The sequence below is a fragment of the Arachis ipaensis genome, chromosome B07 (genome assembly GCF_000816755.2).
Source record: "Arachis ipaensis cultivar K30076 chromosome B07, Araip1.1, whole genome shotgun sequence".
NCBI lineage: Eukaryota > Viridiplantae > Streptophyta > Magnoliopsida > Fabales > Fabaceae > Arachis > Arachis ipaensis.
Window position 1 is genome coordinate 37,938,138 of NC_029791.2, and position 15,679 is coordinate 37,953,816.

The 15,679-nt window shown below is 36.4% G+C and overlaps 2 protein-coding genes across 4 annotated transcripts; one reads left to right on the top strand and one right to left on the bottom strand.

Annotated features, from left to right (window-relative positions):
- Positions 666–6,625, top strand: LOC107607079. Of its 3 annotated transcripts, none has more exons than XM_021107678.1 (8): positions 666–702; positions 3,695–3,934; positions 4,326–4,582; positions 4,649–4,861; positions 4,945–5,037; positions 5,129–5,230; positions 5,455–5,844; positions 6,479–6,625. In XM_021107678.1, the coding sequence occupies exons 2-8, from the start codon at positions 3,697–3,699 to the stop codon at positions 6,566–6,568; spliced, it is 1,383 nt and encodes a 460-aa protein (XP_020963337.1). In that variant the 5' UTR covers positions 666–702; positions 3,695–3,696; the 3' UTR covers positions 6,569–6,625. The 3 variants fall into 3 exon arrangements, with proteins under 3 accessions (XP_020963337.1, XP_020963338.1, XP_020963339.1); XM_021107679.1 differs by having other exon boundaries at positions 5,461–5,844; XM_021107680.1 differs by lacking the exon at positions 4,649–4,861.
- On the bottom strand, positions 1,321–3,432 carry LOC107607080 (putative branched-chain-amino-acid aminotransferase 7). Its single transcript, XM_016309068.1, has 4 exons — positions 3,334–3,432; positions 3,046–3,222; positions 2,792–2,923; positions 1,321–1,446 (listed from the first exon to the last, which is right to left on the bottom strand). Exons 1-4 carry the CDS (start codon positions 3,430–3,432, stop codon positions 1,321–1,323), a joined length of 534 nt encoding a protein of 177 aa, XP_016164554.1.

Here is a 15,679-nt window from a genome sequence, read left to right on the forward strand (position 1 = left end):
CTCAAGAGGAGAAGATTAATGAAAGATGAAAGAGCTACTTCTACGAGTTATTTAATGAGGAACAGAAGAACGTTCTCAATTTTTTTATTTCAATTTAATTAAAATTTGCAAAGTTTTAATTTAAAAAAAAAACTCATAAAAAAAATTCCTTTTCTAATTGTAGTATCTATATTTGATGTTCACTACAAGGTTAATATTTATTTAAGAGAGTATTTTAGTGAAAGTTTTTAAAAACTTCCACCATACATTTTATTTATGGCAATTTAAAAAACCTCCACTCATAATTAATTAAAATTCAAAATTTTAGAACAAAATCTCATTTTCTCTTTTTTCCGAAATGAGAGGCGCTGAGTTAGCTAAGAGAGAATGACTAGAAAACCCTAAATTTTTTACCGCCATTTTTGCCGCTGTTTCCGCTGCCGTTTCCACCGCCAACGCCGTTACCACTGCCGTGTCCGTTGTGGTAGAGAGCTTCTGGATCGAGCCACCTCTTCTACTAACGCATTTTTAGATTTATTCTCTCTATACTGTCGTTGCTGTCACTGTTGCCACCACAGTTTCTGCTGCCGTTGCTGTCACAGTTTCTGCCATCGATGCCACCGTAATTGCCGTGGTACAATGCATTTTCAAATCTGTTCACTCCCAAGCTTCTTCTTCAATGCCACTTTCTCTCACTCCAATTTCTCCTTTGAGTTGTCGCTGGTACTTCTTTTTCTTCTTCTTCTTTATTAATTTGCTGATATTTCTTCTTTGTTAACAATAAATTTCTTCTCTGTCTCGCCTCCTCAGTTCTATTGTAACTTTCTTACTAGTATCCCTTCTTGTTCTGTATTTTTTTTTATTGTTTTTCATTTGTGTTTATAAGGAGTCTTGGAAATGAGACAAGGAAGACATGATAACTAATCATTGAAGTTGTTTTGTTTCATGCCAGGAGTTAGTGGATCTTTTTTTGTATTAGGAGTGATTATTAGTTACTTTGTTTTTGTTGGTTGATTTGCATTTTGTGTTTTTATTCTTTGTTCTTATTTTTTAAGTTTGACTTATAGAATATGCTTAAAATCAATGAGTATTTTTTATTATGTATGTAACTTAGACTTTTTTAAATGAATGTTCATCTTCACAAAAAAATATTGCACTACAAGATTAATATTTATTTTAGGGAGTATTTTAATGAAGGTTTTCAAAATCCTCCACAATGCATTTTATTTATGGCAATTTAAAAAACCTCCACTTATAATTAATTAAACTTCATAATTTTAAAACAAAAGCTCATTTTCTCTTTCTCCAAAATGAGAAGTGTTGAGATAGCTGAGAGAGTGGCTATGAAACCCTAGGCTTTCCACCTCCATTTTCGCCGCCATTCCAGTTGCCGTTTTTGTCGCCGCCGACGCCGTTACCACTGCCATGTCCATTGCAGCAGAGACCTGCTGGATCGAGCCACCTCTTCTATCAACACATTTTCAGATCTGTTCTCTCTATACTGTGGTTGCTGCCACCGCAGTTTCCGCCACCGTTGCTGCCACAGCTTCTGCCGTCGATGCCACCGCAATTGCCATGGTACAACACATGTTCAGATCTGTTCACTTCCAAGCTTCTTCTTCAACACCTCTTTCTGTCACTCCAATCTCTCTTTTGAACTGCTGCTGGTGCTTCTTTTTCTTCTTCTTCCCTGTTAATTTGATGATATTTCTTCTTTGTTAACAATAAATTTCTTCTCTTACTGGTATTTCCTATTTAAGATTTCACAAATCGTCATGTTAGTTTTCGAGTAACTCCTTGCGTTTAACATTCTCACAATTTATAATTGATATTCACTTTTTTCATTTTTCGTTGTCTATTCCCGTTATTGAATTGAATATAGCACATTAAATATATAATTATTTTATACCTTCCACATAAGTGACCTTCCCTCTTTCAATTGCATTGATGATTTTGTTTCTTATTTTTCTTTATACCATTGAATTGGTTCATTTGGTTAATGATTTCTTAATGGAACTTTAAGGAATCGTTAATTTATTTATATTAATATATATTTTTTTTGCATTGTGTGGTACTTTGTCTTCGATTAATATATTTTATGTTTGCTGCGATTTTTTTGTTTTCCCAATTAAATTTCTTTTAATTTTGTTGCTGAAAATATAACTTATTTCTATGTCTTTTCATTTTTTAATTTTTCTCTTTCGTTCTTTATTTACAAGTTGTATTCAGTTGAATGAAATCCATTGTTTTACCAACTGTAAATTAAATCACTTTTGTGTTGATGGTGGTTCAAGTCAAGACATTAATTACTGATGTTGACTTTTGCAAAGATGCAGAAGATTTTGTTGATGGATCTTGAGATCTTCCTTTCTTGAGAGCTTCCTCAGTTCTGTTGCAACTTTTTTACTGGTATTCCCTTTTATTCTGTATTTTTTAGTTTTTTCGTTTGCGTTGATAAGGAGTCTTGGAAACGAGGCAGGAAGACATGATAATTGATCATTGAAGCTGTTTTGTTTCATGTCAGTAGTTAGTGGAGTTTTTTATGTTAGGAGTGATTATTAGTTACTTTGTTTTGGTTGGTTGATCTTCATTTTGTATTTTTATTCTCTGTTCTTATTTTTTAAGTTTGACTTATAGAATATGTTTAAAATCAATGAGTATTTTTTACTATGTATGTGACTTAGGCTTTTTTAGATGAATGTTCATCTTCACAAAAAATATTGGGATTCTGCTATATTCATAAAAAAAAGGTTGTCATGTTTGTTCCTTCTTTTTAGTTATGTTGAAGATAAAAAGCATAACGATAGCAGACCTTGTGATAGTTGCTAACAGGAGAACAGTAAATAAGGAAAGTGTACTCAGTTGAAAGTCCCACGCCTAAGGTAGCACCTGTTCCCATCAGCAATGGTCTAAGGTACAGTGTTCCTCTCCCTGCTGGAGGCACCTGTTTCAAGTTCCAACCTCAATTTAGTTTTTATTTTTATATCTTCATTTTATGTTCAAATTTTAAAATCAAAATCACAAGTATTTGGAACCAAAACTGAGAACTTGAAAATACATACATACCCAGCATTTGTTGGCAAGGACTGTGTCCTTGACAGCCTTAATAAACTGCTCAACGGATGGGGAAGTCATACACAATCTGTCAGCACCAGCCTTCATGCGCAGGGCATTCTCCTCTGGCCTAAACAAAAGTATAGACCTTTCTTCGGTTCTATATTCCTTTAGCCCCTCAAAGATCCCCTAACACAACCACAATTTTTCATGTATATATGTAAAGTGAAGTTAGCTAATTAAATAAAAACTGTGATGAAAATGAAACTATAAATAGGATATGCTCCTTTGAAATTTTACCTGTCTATAATTTAAGATGCCAGCAGCAGGGCTGACATCAAAGGTTCCATAACGAATGAGGTTTCCATGTGAAAACTTTTCACCCTTTTCACATTTCATTACATACATGTAATCTGTGGGAACTAGACTAAATCCAATGTCCTCCTAATTGATGTCAATTTCGAGAGAGAATTTGTAACATTTGTCAATTTTGTAACTTTATTCATAAAAAACTTGTAACTTAATAACAATTTTTTGTAACAAGTTAAGAAATGAGTGAGAATCAATGGAGACTCATGATTTTTATGTCTCTCGTAACAAGTTAGTATAATGTCTAATTATCTTTTGTGTGCTTAACAGTTTTGTGTTTGTTAATATGCAGTCATGCTAAGGGGAAAACGCATAAAAAATCCATTGAAGTTTGTAGATGAGAGGGAAAACAACAATGCTTCTCGTTCACTTCAACCTCTAGCACCAACTGCATCTGAAGATACCACTGTAGAGGCTGGTGAGGCTCCTTCTCAAGCTCTTTCTCAAGCCGCTGCAAATTCCATTTCATCTGATGGAGCCACACGTTGTTCTAACTCAAAGTCTTCATCTGCTTGGAATGTGGAGATAATTGGTATTAATTTATATTGCATAACTAGTGTAGAGGCAACTGATTCACAATATTAATTTATATTGCATAACTCAGATTATGATGATGGCTTTTTTTTTATGTTATTTTATTTTATTTCTTTTGGCCATTATTTGAGATTTATATATTATGGAAAACAATGGGATTGTAGCAGCATTGTAGTAGCATGTATATATGCTTCGGTGAACTTGAAGAGTCACTTACTAGCTAGATTATTATAACATTATTTTATTTATTTATTTATTTTTTTAATTACTTGTTTCCTATATTCATTTCTCCCATACCCATGGTTCTAATGTCTTTTTCCAATCACTACTTCTATTTGTAACAAATATTATACACTGTTATCATTTAAATTATTTTTATTTTTCTTAAGACTCTACAAATGTGAAGAAGAAGGCTAAGATCAAAGTCAAGAATGTTTACAACTTACCTAGAGAAGACCGTGTAATTGTAGAGGTTGACGAAGAAGGTGCGACATATGGTGAAGCACAAGGTTTACTTGCTGGCTATTGTGGTATATTAGCAACTAATGCACGTATCTTTCCAATTAGCTTTGAAAAGTGGTCAGGACAAGAAAATGGTGGCATGCCTAAATCTTTTAAGGATGAGTGCTTTGATTCAATGATAAAGGTAAACTCCATTTTATTTGAAACTTCTATTAGTTCAAGTATTTATTTATTTATTTTTTGTTTGAAGCCCCACTTCTATTTTACAAGCACAGAAAAGATTTCCTACAGGTATTGCATTCAAAGTATTGCAAAGAAGTGGGGAACATATAGACAAAGATTGTGGAATGAGTTCTATGATCCAACCATGAGAAGAGAAGCATTGGTGAACAATGTGTCTGATGATGTTCCAAGAGATCAATGGGCTTGCTTTGTCAATTATCGACTAAAACCGTCTACAATTGTAAGACACTAAATAATTCATTTAGTTATTGTTGTACTTTAATTAATAAAACTATTAATTGAAGTTATTATATTTATTTTTAGGAGCTTTGCATGAAAAATAAGGAAAATCGAAGCAAGCAAACCATTCCTCACACTTGTGGATCTAAATCCAACTCTCGGAGGCGACATGAGATTGTATATATATACACACACACTTGGTACATGTGTGATTTTACTTACATTATATATGCTAATTGTTTAACCATTTATTCCTTCTTTTTTTTAGTACTTGAAAATGGGAAAAAAGTCTAGTAGAGGAATGATGTACATTGAAACACATAAGAGAAAGGATGGGTCTTTTGTAAATAACGAAGCATTAACTATAGTGGTAAGTGTTTTGTAAACCTTTGCTATCTTATCTTATTTTATTTGTATGTGATCATGTGAAAATGAAATTTGAGAGTGGTTGATTGTGGATTGAGATATATAATGATTATAGGATAGTGGTTTACTTCACTTGCATGCACTTTTCACTTTAAATAGGAACAAATTGAGCTGAATATGTGTTGCTACTTTTAAATTGAATAGTTTCTATTTACTACTTTTAAATAGGAACAAATTGAGCTGAATATGACACAGTCAAATGCGCAATTTGAGGTGTCCCCTAATGATGCTGTTGGTAAAGTTTTGGGGCCTGAACACTCTGGGAGAGTTCGTTGCATGGGCATGGGAGCAGCGCCTATAAATACCTTTAGGAATGTGAGAAGCCGGCTTAATGGGATGACCATCTCCACTAATTTAGCTGGATCTTCTTCGCCTACTACTGCTGCAATTTTACAGGAAAAGATCAATAATTTGGAGTACAACTTATATAACTCACAGCAAAAAGTTACTAATCTAGAGTCTAAGTTGCAACAATCATTTGATATGATGAAAGCATACCTAATGATGAAGGAAGGAGGAATTCCTGAAGCGCTTGTTGGCTTCTTTTCTACCCGAGAGGTAACTTTATAATAAATTCATTTGTCATGAATATAAGTTTAGATGGAATAATACTCATTAATAGTGGAGTCTAATTATTGAAATTGAACATGTTCATATCATAAATTCTAGTTATTAAATAAGCGTGATACACTAAAAGTAAAATGCTCAAATGATAACAATTGTTGTTTTTAATAGTTATAGTAAAGCTAGTGTTATGTTAAAGTTGTTACATTATTTTACCAACTTGTTTCATTATTAGTGGTAACCCACTACTCTGCTGCTGCGTTTTGCATGAACTGCAGAGGAAGCTATAGCCATATATCATTCATTTTCCCAAAATAAATCAGCCTCACAAAAGGCAACCATATTTTACTGAACTCGGCTGAACCCATGAACACCAATACATAAATAAACAATTGCTGCAATTTAATTTTTCTGAACCCATGAACACCAATACATATATTATGAATTTCAGGAGTTCGGCACCAATACATATCTACATGTTTCTACCTCTTCAATTGTACAGTTGCAGTTTTCTGTTTTCTTACACTGGGTTTAGATGCTCTTTAAAATTGAGTTGTAAGGCTTATATCGAATCATCTTGATGCTTAACTTTACTAAAATTACTAATAACTCTTATGTTTACATATAGGCTAATGATGCTGAAAGCGAGCCTACTACTCCCTTTGATGCTAGGAGATCAACTGGTGATAGCAACGGACATCCGAGAACAAATATTTGAAACTTTTATGTAATTAGATAATATTGAAATATTGAAGTTGTTGTTTTATTTTACTTTTTAAAGAAAAACAATAATAGTTATGTAGAACAATACATATGCAATTATATTTGAAATTATTGACATTGAAAATTTTTTTATATATAGAGTTATATCTTATATTGAGGAATTGTGTTATAAAATATTTAGTTTTTAAATTTTGATATTAAATAAATTTTTAATTTGAGAGTATGTAAATGAGATGTCAGACCAATCAAGGATGGATGGAGCCAAGAGGATCTAACCAACCCTTTAGGCAACAACACCCTCCAAGATATCATGGACAACGACCATTCTACAATGCATACCCAGCTGATAGATATGGTGGATAACCTTGTAACTACCAACAAGCCCCACCCCGTGCCTATAGACCATCCTCTCAACATAACCTCGAACCACCACACTCACAAGCTTCTCTTCACCATTCGCCACCGTATGATCCCTATTTACCCCAGTTCCAATCCAATCACTCCCAAGCACCACCACTTTCCTATGTATCATGTCCAAATCCATTACCCCGAGAATCAGAGGTTCGCCTCAAGGAAACAGTAAATAAACTTCAAACAACCATTCGACAACTGGAGCAAGCAGTAATTCAATTAGCTTCTAGACGTTCGAACATCCAAGGACCAACCACATCCCCATGTGGACAATCTAACGAAGAGCATAGCATGAAGGAAATACTAGAAACTCCAGTGGAAAAGACAGAGAATGAATTCGTACTAGAACAAGTAGAAGAAGCTGTCATTACGCAAGAAGAAGAATTGGTTGAAGATCTAGGAGACGCTGAACCTCCATGGGAATTCAGAGCTGAGGAGAACTCCGTCAAGGACGTTACAATTGATGCTAAGGAGGACAGTGCACAATCCTATCATATTCAATCGAATGGATCTCGGAAAACGTTTGGTCACCATGGTGAGAATCTACTTTCTAAACCGCCCGGATGGAAAACTATAGATCAAGACGGAGGCAGATTTAACAGCAAAGTTTGGGATCATGGAATCTATTTTGACATTCGTCATTCCGGGAGCCTAAAAATTTGTTTGAAGCTGCTCAGGAGCTTTACATGCCTAGTTTGGGACCCCGGAGGCTGTTGGCATTCCAAGCATTGGTGAAGATTTTTAGATGAGTTTAAACATAAGCCGCCATAACAAGAAGCTCTTCCAATGTCCAACTTAAGGACTTTAACTAAAAGTGCTAGGTGGGAGACAACCCACCATGGTATGATCGTTCCTTTTGCTCCTTTAATTTTATTTTGTTTTGTTTGTTTTTGAGTTTTATCTTATTTTGCTAAACCTGGAATCATGCATAACATTCACATTAAGCATTGCATTCTGCATTCTGCATAAACAAAATAAAATAAAATAAAATTAAAAAAAGGGTGCGCGACGCGACCGCATCACTCATGCGATCGCATCATATTGCGGAAAACACTACCCACGCGACCGCGTCATCCATGCGGCCGTGTGACCTGGAGATCGGCGTAAAGATCCAACGTCCAGAAAGTTAGGCTGGAATCGTGCGGCCATTGTGTGTTTCGCACAAATGACCCACGCAATCGCGTCACCCACGCGATCGCGTCACTTGCACAATGCCAATTGATGAGCGGATAATTTATACGCTTTTTGGCACTGTTTTTAGTAGAATCTGGTTACTTTTAGGAATGTTTTTATTAGTTTTTATGTTAAATTCACATTTCTGGACTTTACTATGAGTTTGTGTGTTTTTCTGTGATTTCAGGTATTTTCTGGATGAAATTGAGGGATTTGAGCAAAAATCAGATTCAGAGGTTGAAGAAAGACTGCTGATGCTGTTGGATTCTGACCTCCCTGCACTCAAAGTGAATTTTCTGAAGCTACAGAACTCAAAATGGCGCGCTTCCAATTGCGTTGGAAAGTAGACATCCAGGACTTTCCAGCAATATATAATAGTCCAAACTTTGGCCGAGTTTAGATGACGTAAAAGGGCGTTGAACGCCAGTTCTATGCTGCTGTCTAGAGTTAAACGCCAGAAACAAGTCACAAACCAGAGTTGAACGCCAGAAATACGTTACAACCTGGCGTTCAACTCCAGAAAGAGCCTCTGCACGTGTAACATTCAAGCTCAGCCCAAGCACACACCAAGTGGGCCCCGAAAGTGGATTTATGCATCAATTACTTACTTTTGTAAACCCTAGTAACTAGTTTAGTATTATAAATAGGACTTTTTACTATTGTATTAGACATCTTTGGATTATCTTTTGATCCTGTGATCACGTTTTGGGGGCTGGCCATTCGGCCATGCCTGGACCTTTTTCACTTATGTATTTTTCAACGGTAGAGTTTCTGCACTCCATAGATTAAGGTGTGGAGCTCTGCTGTTCCTCATGAATTAATGCAAAGTACTACTGTTTTCTATTCAATTCAACTTATTCCACTTCTAAGATATTCATTCACACTTCAACATGAATGTGATGAACGTGACAATCATCATCATTCCCTATGAACACGTGCCTGACAACCACTTCCGTTCTACCTTAGATTGAATGAGTATCTCTTAGATCTCTAAATCAGAATCTTCGTGGTGTAAGCTAGATTGATGGCGGCATTCATGAGAATACGGAAAGTCTAAACCTTGTCTGTGGTATTTCGAGTAGGATTCAGGGATTGAATGACTGTGACGAGCTTCAAACTCGCGAGTGCTGGGCGTAGTGACAGACGCAAAAGGAGGGTGAATCCTATTCCAGTATGATCGAGAACCTCAGATGATTAGCTGTGCTGTGACAGAGCATTTGGAACATTTTCACAAGAGGATGGGATGCAGCCATTGGCAAGGGTGATGCCTCCAGACGATTAGCCATGCAGTGACAGTGCATCGGACCATTTTCCAGAGAGGATTAAAAGTAGCCATTGACAATGGTGATGTCCTTACATAAAGCTAGCCATGGAAAGGAGTAAGACTGATTGGATGAAGACAGCAAGAAAGCAGAGGTTCAGAGGAACAAAAGCATCTCTATACACTTATCTGAAATTCTCACCAATGATATACATAAGTGTTTTATCCTTATTTTCTATTTATTATTTATGTTCGAAAACTCCATAACTATTTGATATCTGCCTGACTAAGATTTACAAGGTGACCATAGCTTGCTTCAAGCCGACAATCTCCGTGGGATCGACCCTTACTCACGTAAGGTTTATTACTTGGACGACCCAGTGCACTTGCTGGTTAGTTGTATCGAAGTTGTGAATGAAAAACGATTTATTAAGACGTGCGTACAGAGTTTCTGGCGCCGTTGCCTGAGATCACAATTTCGTGCACCAAGTTTTTGGCGCCGTTGCCGGGGATTGTTCGAGTTTGGACAACTGACGGTTCATCTTGTTGCTTAGATTGGGTAATTTTCTTCTTATTTTCAAAAAGTTTGCAAAAAAAAAATTTCAAAAATCTTTCAAAAATTTTCTCCTTTGTTTTCGAAAAAAATTTTAAAAAAAAATGTTTTCAAAAAAAAATATTTTTCTTCAGAATTTTTAAGAATGAATTCTAGTGTTTCATGATGATTTGTTGAATCCTGGCTGACTGTGAAGCCATGTCCAAATTCCTTTGGACTGAGGATTCAACTAATCACTTCAATGCATGTAATAGCATACTAAAGCTTGGCTGGCTATTAAGCCATGCTTGACCCTTTGATTGGAGCTTTAGACTAAAGAGTACAAGATTCCTGGAATTCATATTAAAAATTTTGGAATCCTTATTTTTCTTTTTCAAAATGATTTTCGAAAAAAAAATTAAAAGAAAATACAAAAAAAAATTCATAAAATCATAAAAATCAAAAATATTTTGTGTTTCTTATTTGAGTCTTGAGTCAATTTTTAAGTTTGGTGTCAATTGCATACTCATCTTGCATCTTTCGAAAATTGCATTCATGCATTGCATCCATCATGATCTTCAAGTTGTTCTTGATAAACCTTCTTGATTGATCTTCATATTTTAGTGTTTTGTGTTGTATGGTATTTTTCATATGCATTCTTGAATCCATAGAGTCTAAACATGAAAGATCTCTAAGTTTGGTGTCTTGCATGTTTTCTTTGCATTAAAAATTTTTCAAAAATATGTTCTTGATGTTCATCATGATCTTCATAGTGTTCTTGGTGTTCATCTTGACATTCATAGCATTCTTGCATGCATTCATTGTTTTGATCTAAAAATCTTCATGCATTGCATCATTTTCATGTTTTTCTCTCTCATCATTAAAAATTCAAAAATCAAAAAAATATCTTTCCTTTTTTCTCTCATAAATTTCGAAAATTAGATTTGACTTTTTCAAAAATTTTTAAAATCTAGTTGTTTTTATGAGTCAAATCAAATTTTCAATTTAAAAATCTTATCTTTTTCAAAATCTTTTTCAAAAATCAAATCTTTTTCATTTTTTTATCTATTTTCGAAAATTTCAAAAAAATATTGTTCAAAAATATTTTTCTTAATTCTACATCATATTTTCGAAAATAACATCATCAATTAATGTTTTGATTCAAAAATTTCAAGTTTGTTACTTACTTGTTAAGAAAGATTCAAACTTTAAGTTCTAGAATCATATCTTGTGATTTCTTGTGAATCAAGTCATTAATTGTGATTTTAAAAAATCAAATCTTTTTCAAAACTAATTTCAATCATATCTTTTCAAAAATATCTCTTTATCTTATCTTTTTCAAAATTTGATTTTAAAATATCTTTTCTAACTACTTATCTTCTTATCTTTTCAAAATTGATTTTCAAATTTGTTTCAACTAACTAACTAACTTTTTGTTTGTTTCTTATCTTTTTTAAAACTACCTAACTAACTCCCTCTCCCTCTAATTTTCGAAAATATCTTCCCTCTTTTTCAAAATTTCTTTTTAATTAACTAATTATTTTAACTTTTGATTTTAAAATTTCAAAAATCACTAACCTTTTTCAAAAACTATTTTCGAAAATCACTAACTCTTTTTCAAAAATTATTTTCGAAAATTCCTTCTCTCTCATCCCTTCTATTTATTTATTCATCTACTCACACAGGGACCTCTATACTGCGGTAAAAAGGACCCCCTATTATTATTATTTTTCTGTTCCCTCCTTTTTCATATGAGCAGGAGCAAAGACAAGAACATTCTTGTTGAAGCAGATCTAGAACCTGAAAGGACTCTGAAGAGGAAACTAAGAGAAGCTAAAATACAACAGTCCCGAGACAACCTTTCAGAAATTTTCGAACAAGAAGAGGAGATGGCAGACCTTGGAAGATCTTTCCTAGCCACAGCAAGAGCTGTGATTGATGTTGACAGAGGTGAAATAGTCCTTCAATTGAATGAGGACTCCCTTGTGTTTACAACTCAAGGTTACCCTTCTGTAAACATGAAGAGGAAGCATAAAAAGCCTCTCTCAAAACAGAGTCAACCAGAGTCCCCACAGTCAAACTCTAAGTTTGGTGTTGGGAGGCCACAACTAAACTCTAAGTTTGGTGTTGAACTCCCATATCCAAACTCTAAGTTTGGTGTTGGGAAGTCTCAATAATGCTCTGAATATCTGTGAGGCTCCATGAGAGCCCACTGTCAAGCTATTGACATTAAAGAAGCGCTTGTTGGGAGGCAACCCAATTTTTATTTATCTAATTCTATTTTTCTTGTTCTTTCATGTTTTATTAGGTTCATGATCATGTGGAGTCACAAAATAAATATAAAAATTGAAAACGGAATCAAAAACAGCAAAGGAAAAATCACACCCTGGAGGAAGACCTTGCTGGCGTTTAAACGCGAATAAGAAGAATCTGGCTGGTGTTCAATGCCAGAACAGAGCATGGTTCTGGCGTTGAACGCCCAAAATGGGCAGCATCTGGGTGTTTGAACGCCAGAATTGCACCCTGGAGAAGAGCTGGCGCTGAATGCCCAGAACAAGCATGGTTCTGGCGTTCAACGCCAGAAATGGGCAACAAATGGGCGTTCAACGCCCAAAACAAGCACCAATCTGGCGCTGAACGCCCAAAGTTGTGTGCAAGGGCATTTTGCATGCCTAATTTGGTGCAAGGTTGTAAATCCTTGAACACCTCAGGATCTGTAGTCATCTCCAAAGCTCATCAAAACCACTTCTATGATGTTGTGGCCAAGAAGAAGGTAATCCCCGAGGTCCCTTTCAAGCTCAAGAAGAATGAGTATCCGGAGATCCGACATGAAATCCAAAGAAGAGGTTGGGAAGTTCTAACAAACCCCATCCAACAAGTCGGCATCCTAATGGTTCAAGAGTTCTATGCCAATGCATGGATCACCAGGAACCATGATCAAAGTAAGAACCCAAACCCAAAGAATTATATTACAATGGTTCGGGGGAATACTTAGATTTTAGTCCGGAAAATGTGAGGTTGGCGTTTAACTTGCCTATGATGCAAGGAGATGCACGCCCATACACTAGAAGGGTCAACTTTAATCAAAGGTTGGACCAAGTCCTCATGGACATATGTGTGGAAGGAGCTCAATGGAAGATTGACTCCAAAGGCAAGCCGGTTCAACTAAGAAGACTGGACCTCAGGCCCGTGGTTAGAGGATGGTTAGAGTTCATCCAACGCTCCATCATCCCCACTAGCAACCGATCTGAAGTTACTGTGGATCGGGCCATCATGATTCATAGCATCATGATTGGAGAGAAAGTAGAAGTTCATGAAGTCATCTCCCTTGAATTCTACAAAATAGCCGAAAAGCCCTCTCTTGGGGCAAGGCTAGCTTTTCCTCATCTTATTTGCCATCTATGTTACTCAGTTGGAGCTTCCATAGAAGGAGACATTCCCATTGAGAAAGAGAATCCCATCACTAAGAAAAGGATGGAGCAAGCAAGAGAGCCCATTCATGGATCTCAAGAGGCGCATGAAGCTCATCACCATGAGATCCCGGAAATGCCTCAAATGCATTTACCTCCACAAAATTATTGGGAGCAAATCAACACCTCCCTAGGAGAATTAAGTTCCAACATGGGACAATTAAGGGTGGAACATCAAGAGCACTCCATCATCCTTCATGAAATTAGAGAAGATCAAAAAACAATGAGGGAGGAGCAACAAAGACAAGGAAGAGACATAAAAGAGCTCAAGGACATCATTGGTTCTTTTATCCTATTTGATTTTCAGTTGCTTGGGGACAAGCAACAATTTAAGTTTGGTGTTGTGATGAGCGGATAATTTATACGCTTTTTGGCACTGTTTTTAGTATGTTTTTATTAGAATCTGGTTACTTTTAGGGATGTTTTTATTAGTTTTTATGTTAAATTCACATTTCTGGACTTTACTATGAGTTTGTGTGTTTTTCTGTGATTTCAGGTATTTTCTGGCTGAAATTGAGGGATTTGAGCAAAAATCAGATTCAGAGGTTGAAGAAGGACTGCTGATGCTGTTGGATTCTGACATCCCTGCACTCAAAGTGGATTTTCTGGAGCTACAGAACTCAAAATGGCGTGCTTCCAATTGCGTTGGAAAGTAGACATCCAGGGTTTTCTAGCAATGTTCAGATGACGTAAAAGGGCGTTGAACGCCAATTCTACGCTGCTTTCTGGAGTTAAACGCCAGAAACAAGTCACAAACCAGAGTTGAATGCCAGAAATACGTTACAACCTGGCGTTCAACTCCAGAAAGAGCCTCTGCATGTGTAACATTCAAGCTCAGCCCAAGCACACACCAAGTGGGCCCCAGAAGTGGATTTATGCATCAATTACTTACTTCTGTAAACCTTAGTAACTAGTTTAGTATTATAAATAGGACTTTTTACTATTGTATTAGACATCTTTGGATTATCTTTTGATCCTGTGATCACGTTTTGGGGGCTGGCCATTCAGCCATGCCTGGACCTTTTTCACTTATGTATTTTTCAATGGTAGAGTTTCTGCACTCCATAGATTAAGGTGTGGAGCTCTGCTGTTCCTCATGAATTAATGCAAAGTACTACGGTTTTCTATTCAATTCAACTTATTCCGCTTCTAAGATATTCATTCGCACTTCAACATGAATGTGATGAACGTGACAATCATCATCATTCCCTATGAACGCGTGCCTGACAACCACTTCCGTTCTACCTTAGATTGAATGAGTATCTCTTAGATCTCGAAATCAGAATCTTCGTGGTGTAAGCTAGATTGATGGCGGCATTCATGAGAATCTGGAAAGTCTAAACCTTGTCTGTGGTATTCCGAGTAGGATTCAGGGATTGAATGACTGTGACGAGCTTCAAACTCGCGAGTGCTGGGCATAGTGACAGACGCAAAAGGAGGGTGAATCCTATTCCAGTATGATCGAGAACCTCAGATGATTAGCCGTGCTGTGACAGAGCATTTGGACCATTTTCACAATAGGATGGGATGCAGCCATTGGCAAGGGTGATGCCTCCAGACGATTAGCCATGCAGTGACAGCGCATCGGACCATTTTCCAGAGAGGATTAAAAGTAGCCATTGACAACGGTGATGTCCTTACATAAAGCCAGCCATGGAAAGGAGTAAGACTGATTGGATGAAGACAGCAAGAAAGTAGAGGTTCAGAGGAACAAAAACATCTCTATACACTTATCTGAAATTCTCACCAATGATATACATAAGTGTTTTTATCCTTATTTTCTATTTATTATTTATGTTCAAAAACTCCATAACTATTTGATATCCGCCTGCCTGAGATTTACAAGGTGACCATAGCTTGCTTCAAGCCGACAATCTCTGTGGGATCGACCCTTACTCACGTAAGGTTTATTACTTGGACGACCTAGTGCACTTGCTGGTTAGTTGTATCGAAGTTGTGAATGAAAAACGATTTATTAAGACGTGCGTACAGAGTTTCTGGCGCCGTTGCCTGAGATCACAATTTCATGCACCACCAATCCCACGCGGCCGCGTGAGCGACGCGACCGCGTCGCATGGATTGCACGAACACTCCAAAGGAGACAGAGAGTTACACTGAAACGACGCTGGATTCGTGCGTTTAGCATAAATCCCAGTGACGCGATCGCATGCGCCAGGCGATCGCGTCATTCAATCTTTTTTGCCCTCCATACGATCACGTCACCCACGCGATCGCGTCACCCACGCGATCGCGTCACCC

Excerpts from the sequence above, each read along its gene's own strand:
- LOC107607080 (XM_016309068.1), bottom strand. The coding sequence starts at position 3,432 with ATGAAATGTGAAAAGGGTGAAAAGTTTTCACATGGAAACCTCATTCGT. Across the intron at positions 3,223-3,333 it reads GCATCTTAAATTATAGACAG|GGGATCTTTGAGGGGCTAAA; the intron begins GTAAAATTTCAA and ends TGGTTGTGTTAG. Across the intron at positions 2,924-3,045 it reads TCCTTGCCAACAAATGCTGG|GTGCCTCCAGCAGGGAGAGG; the intron begins GTATGTATGTAT and ends AACTTGAAACAG.
- LOC107607079 (XM_021107678.1), top strand. The coding sequence starts at position 3,697 with ATGCTAAGGGGAAAACGCATAAAAAATCCATTGAAGTTTGTAGATGAG. Across the intron at positions 4,862-4,944 it reads GACTAAAACCGTCTACAATT|GAGCTTTGCATGAAAAATAA; the intron begins GTAAGACACTAA and ends ATTTATTTTTAG. Across the intron at positions 5,845-6,478 it reads GCTTCTTTTCTACCCGAGAG|GCTAATGATGCTGAAAGCGA; the intron begins GTAACTTTATAA and ends GTTTACATATAG.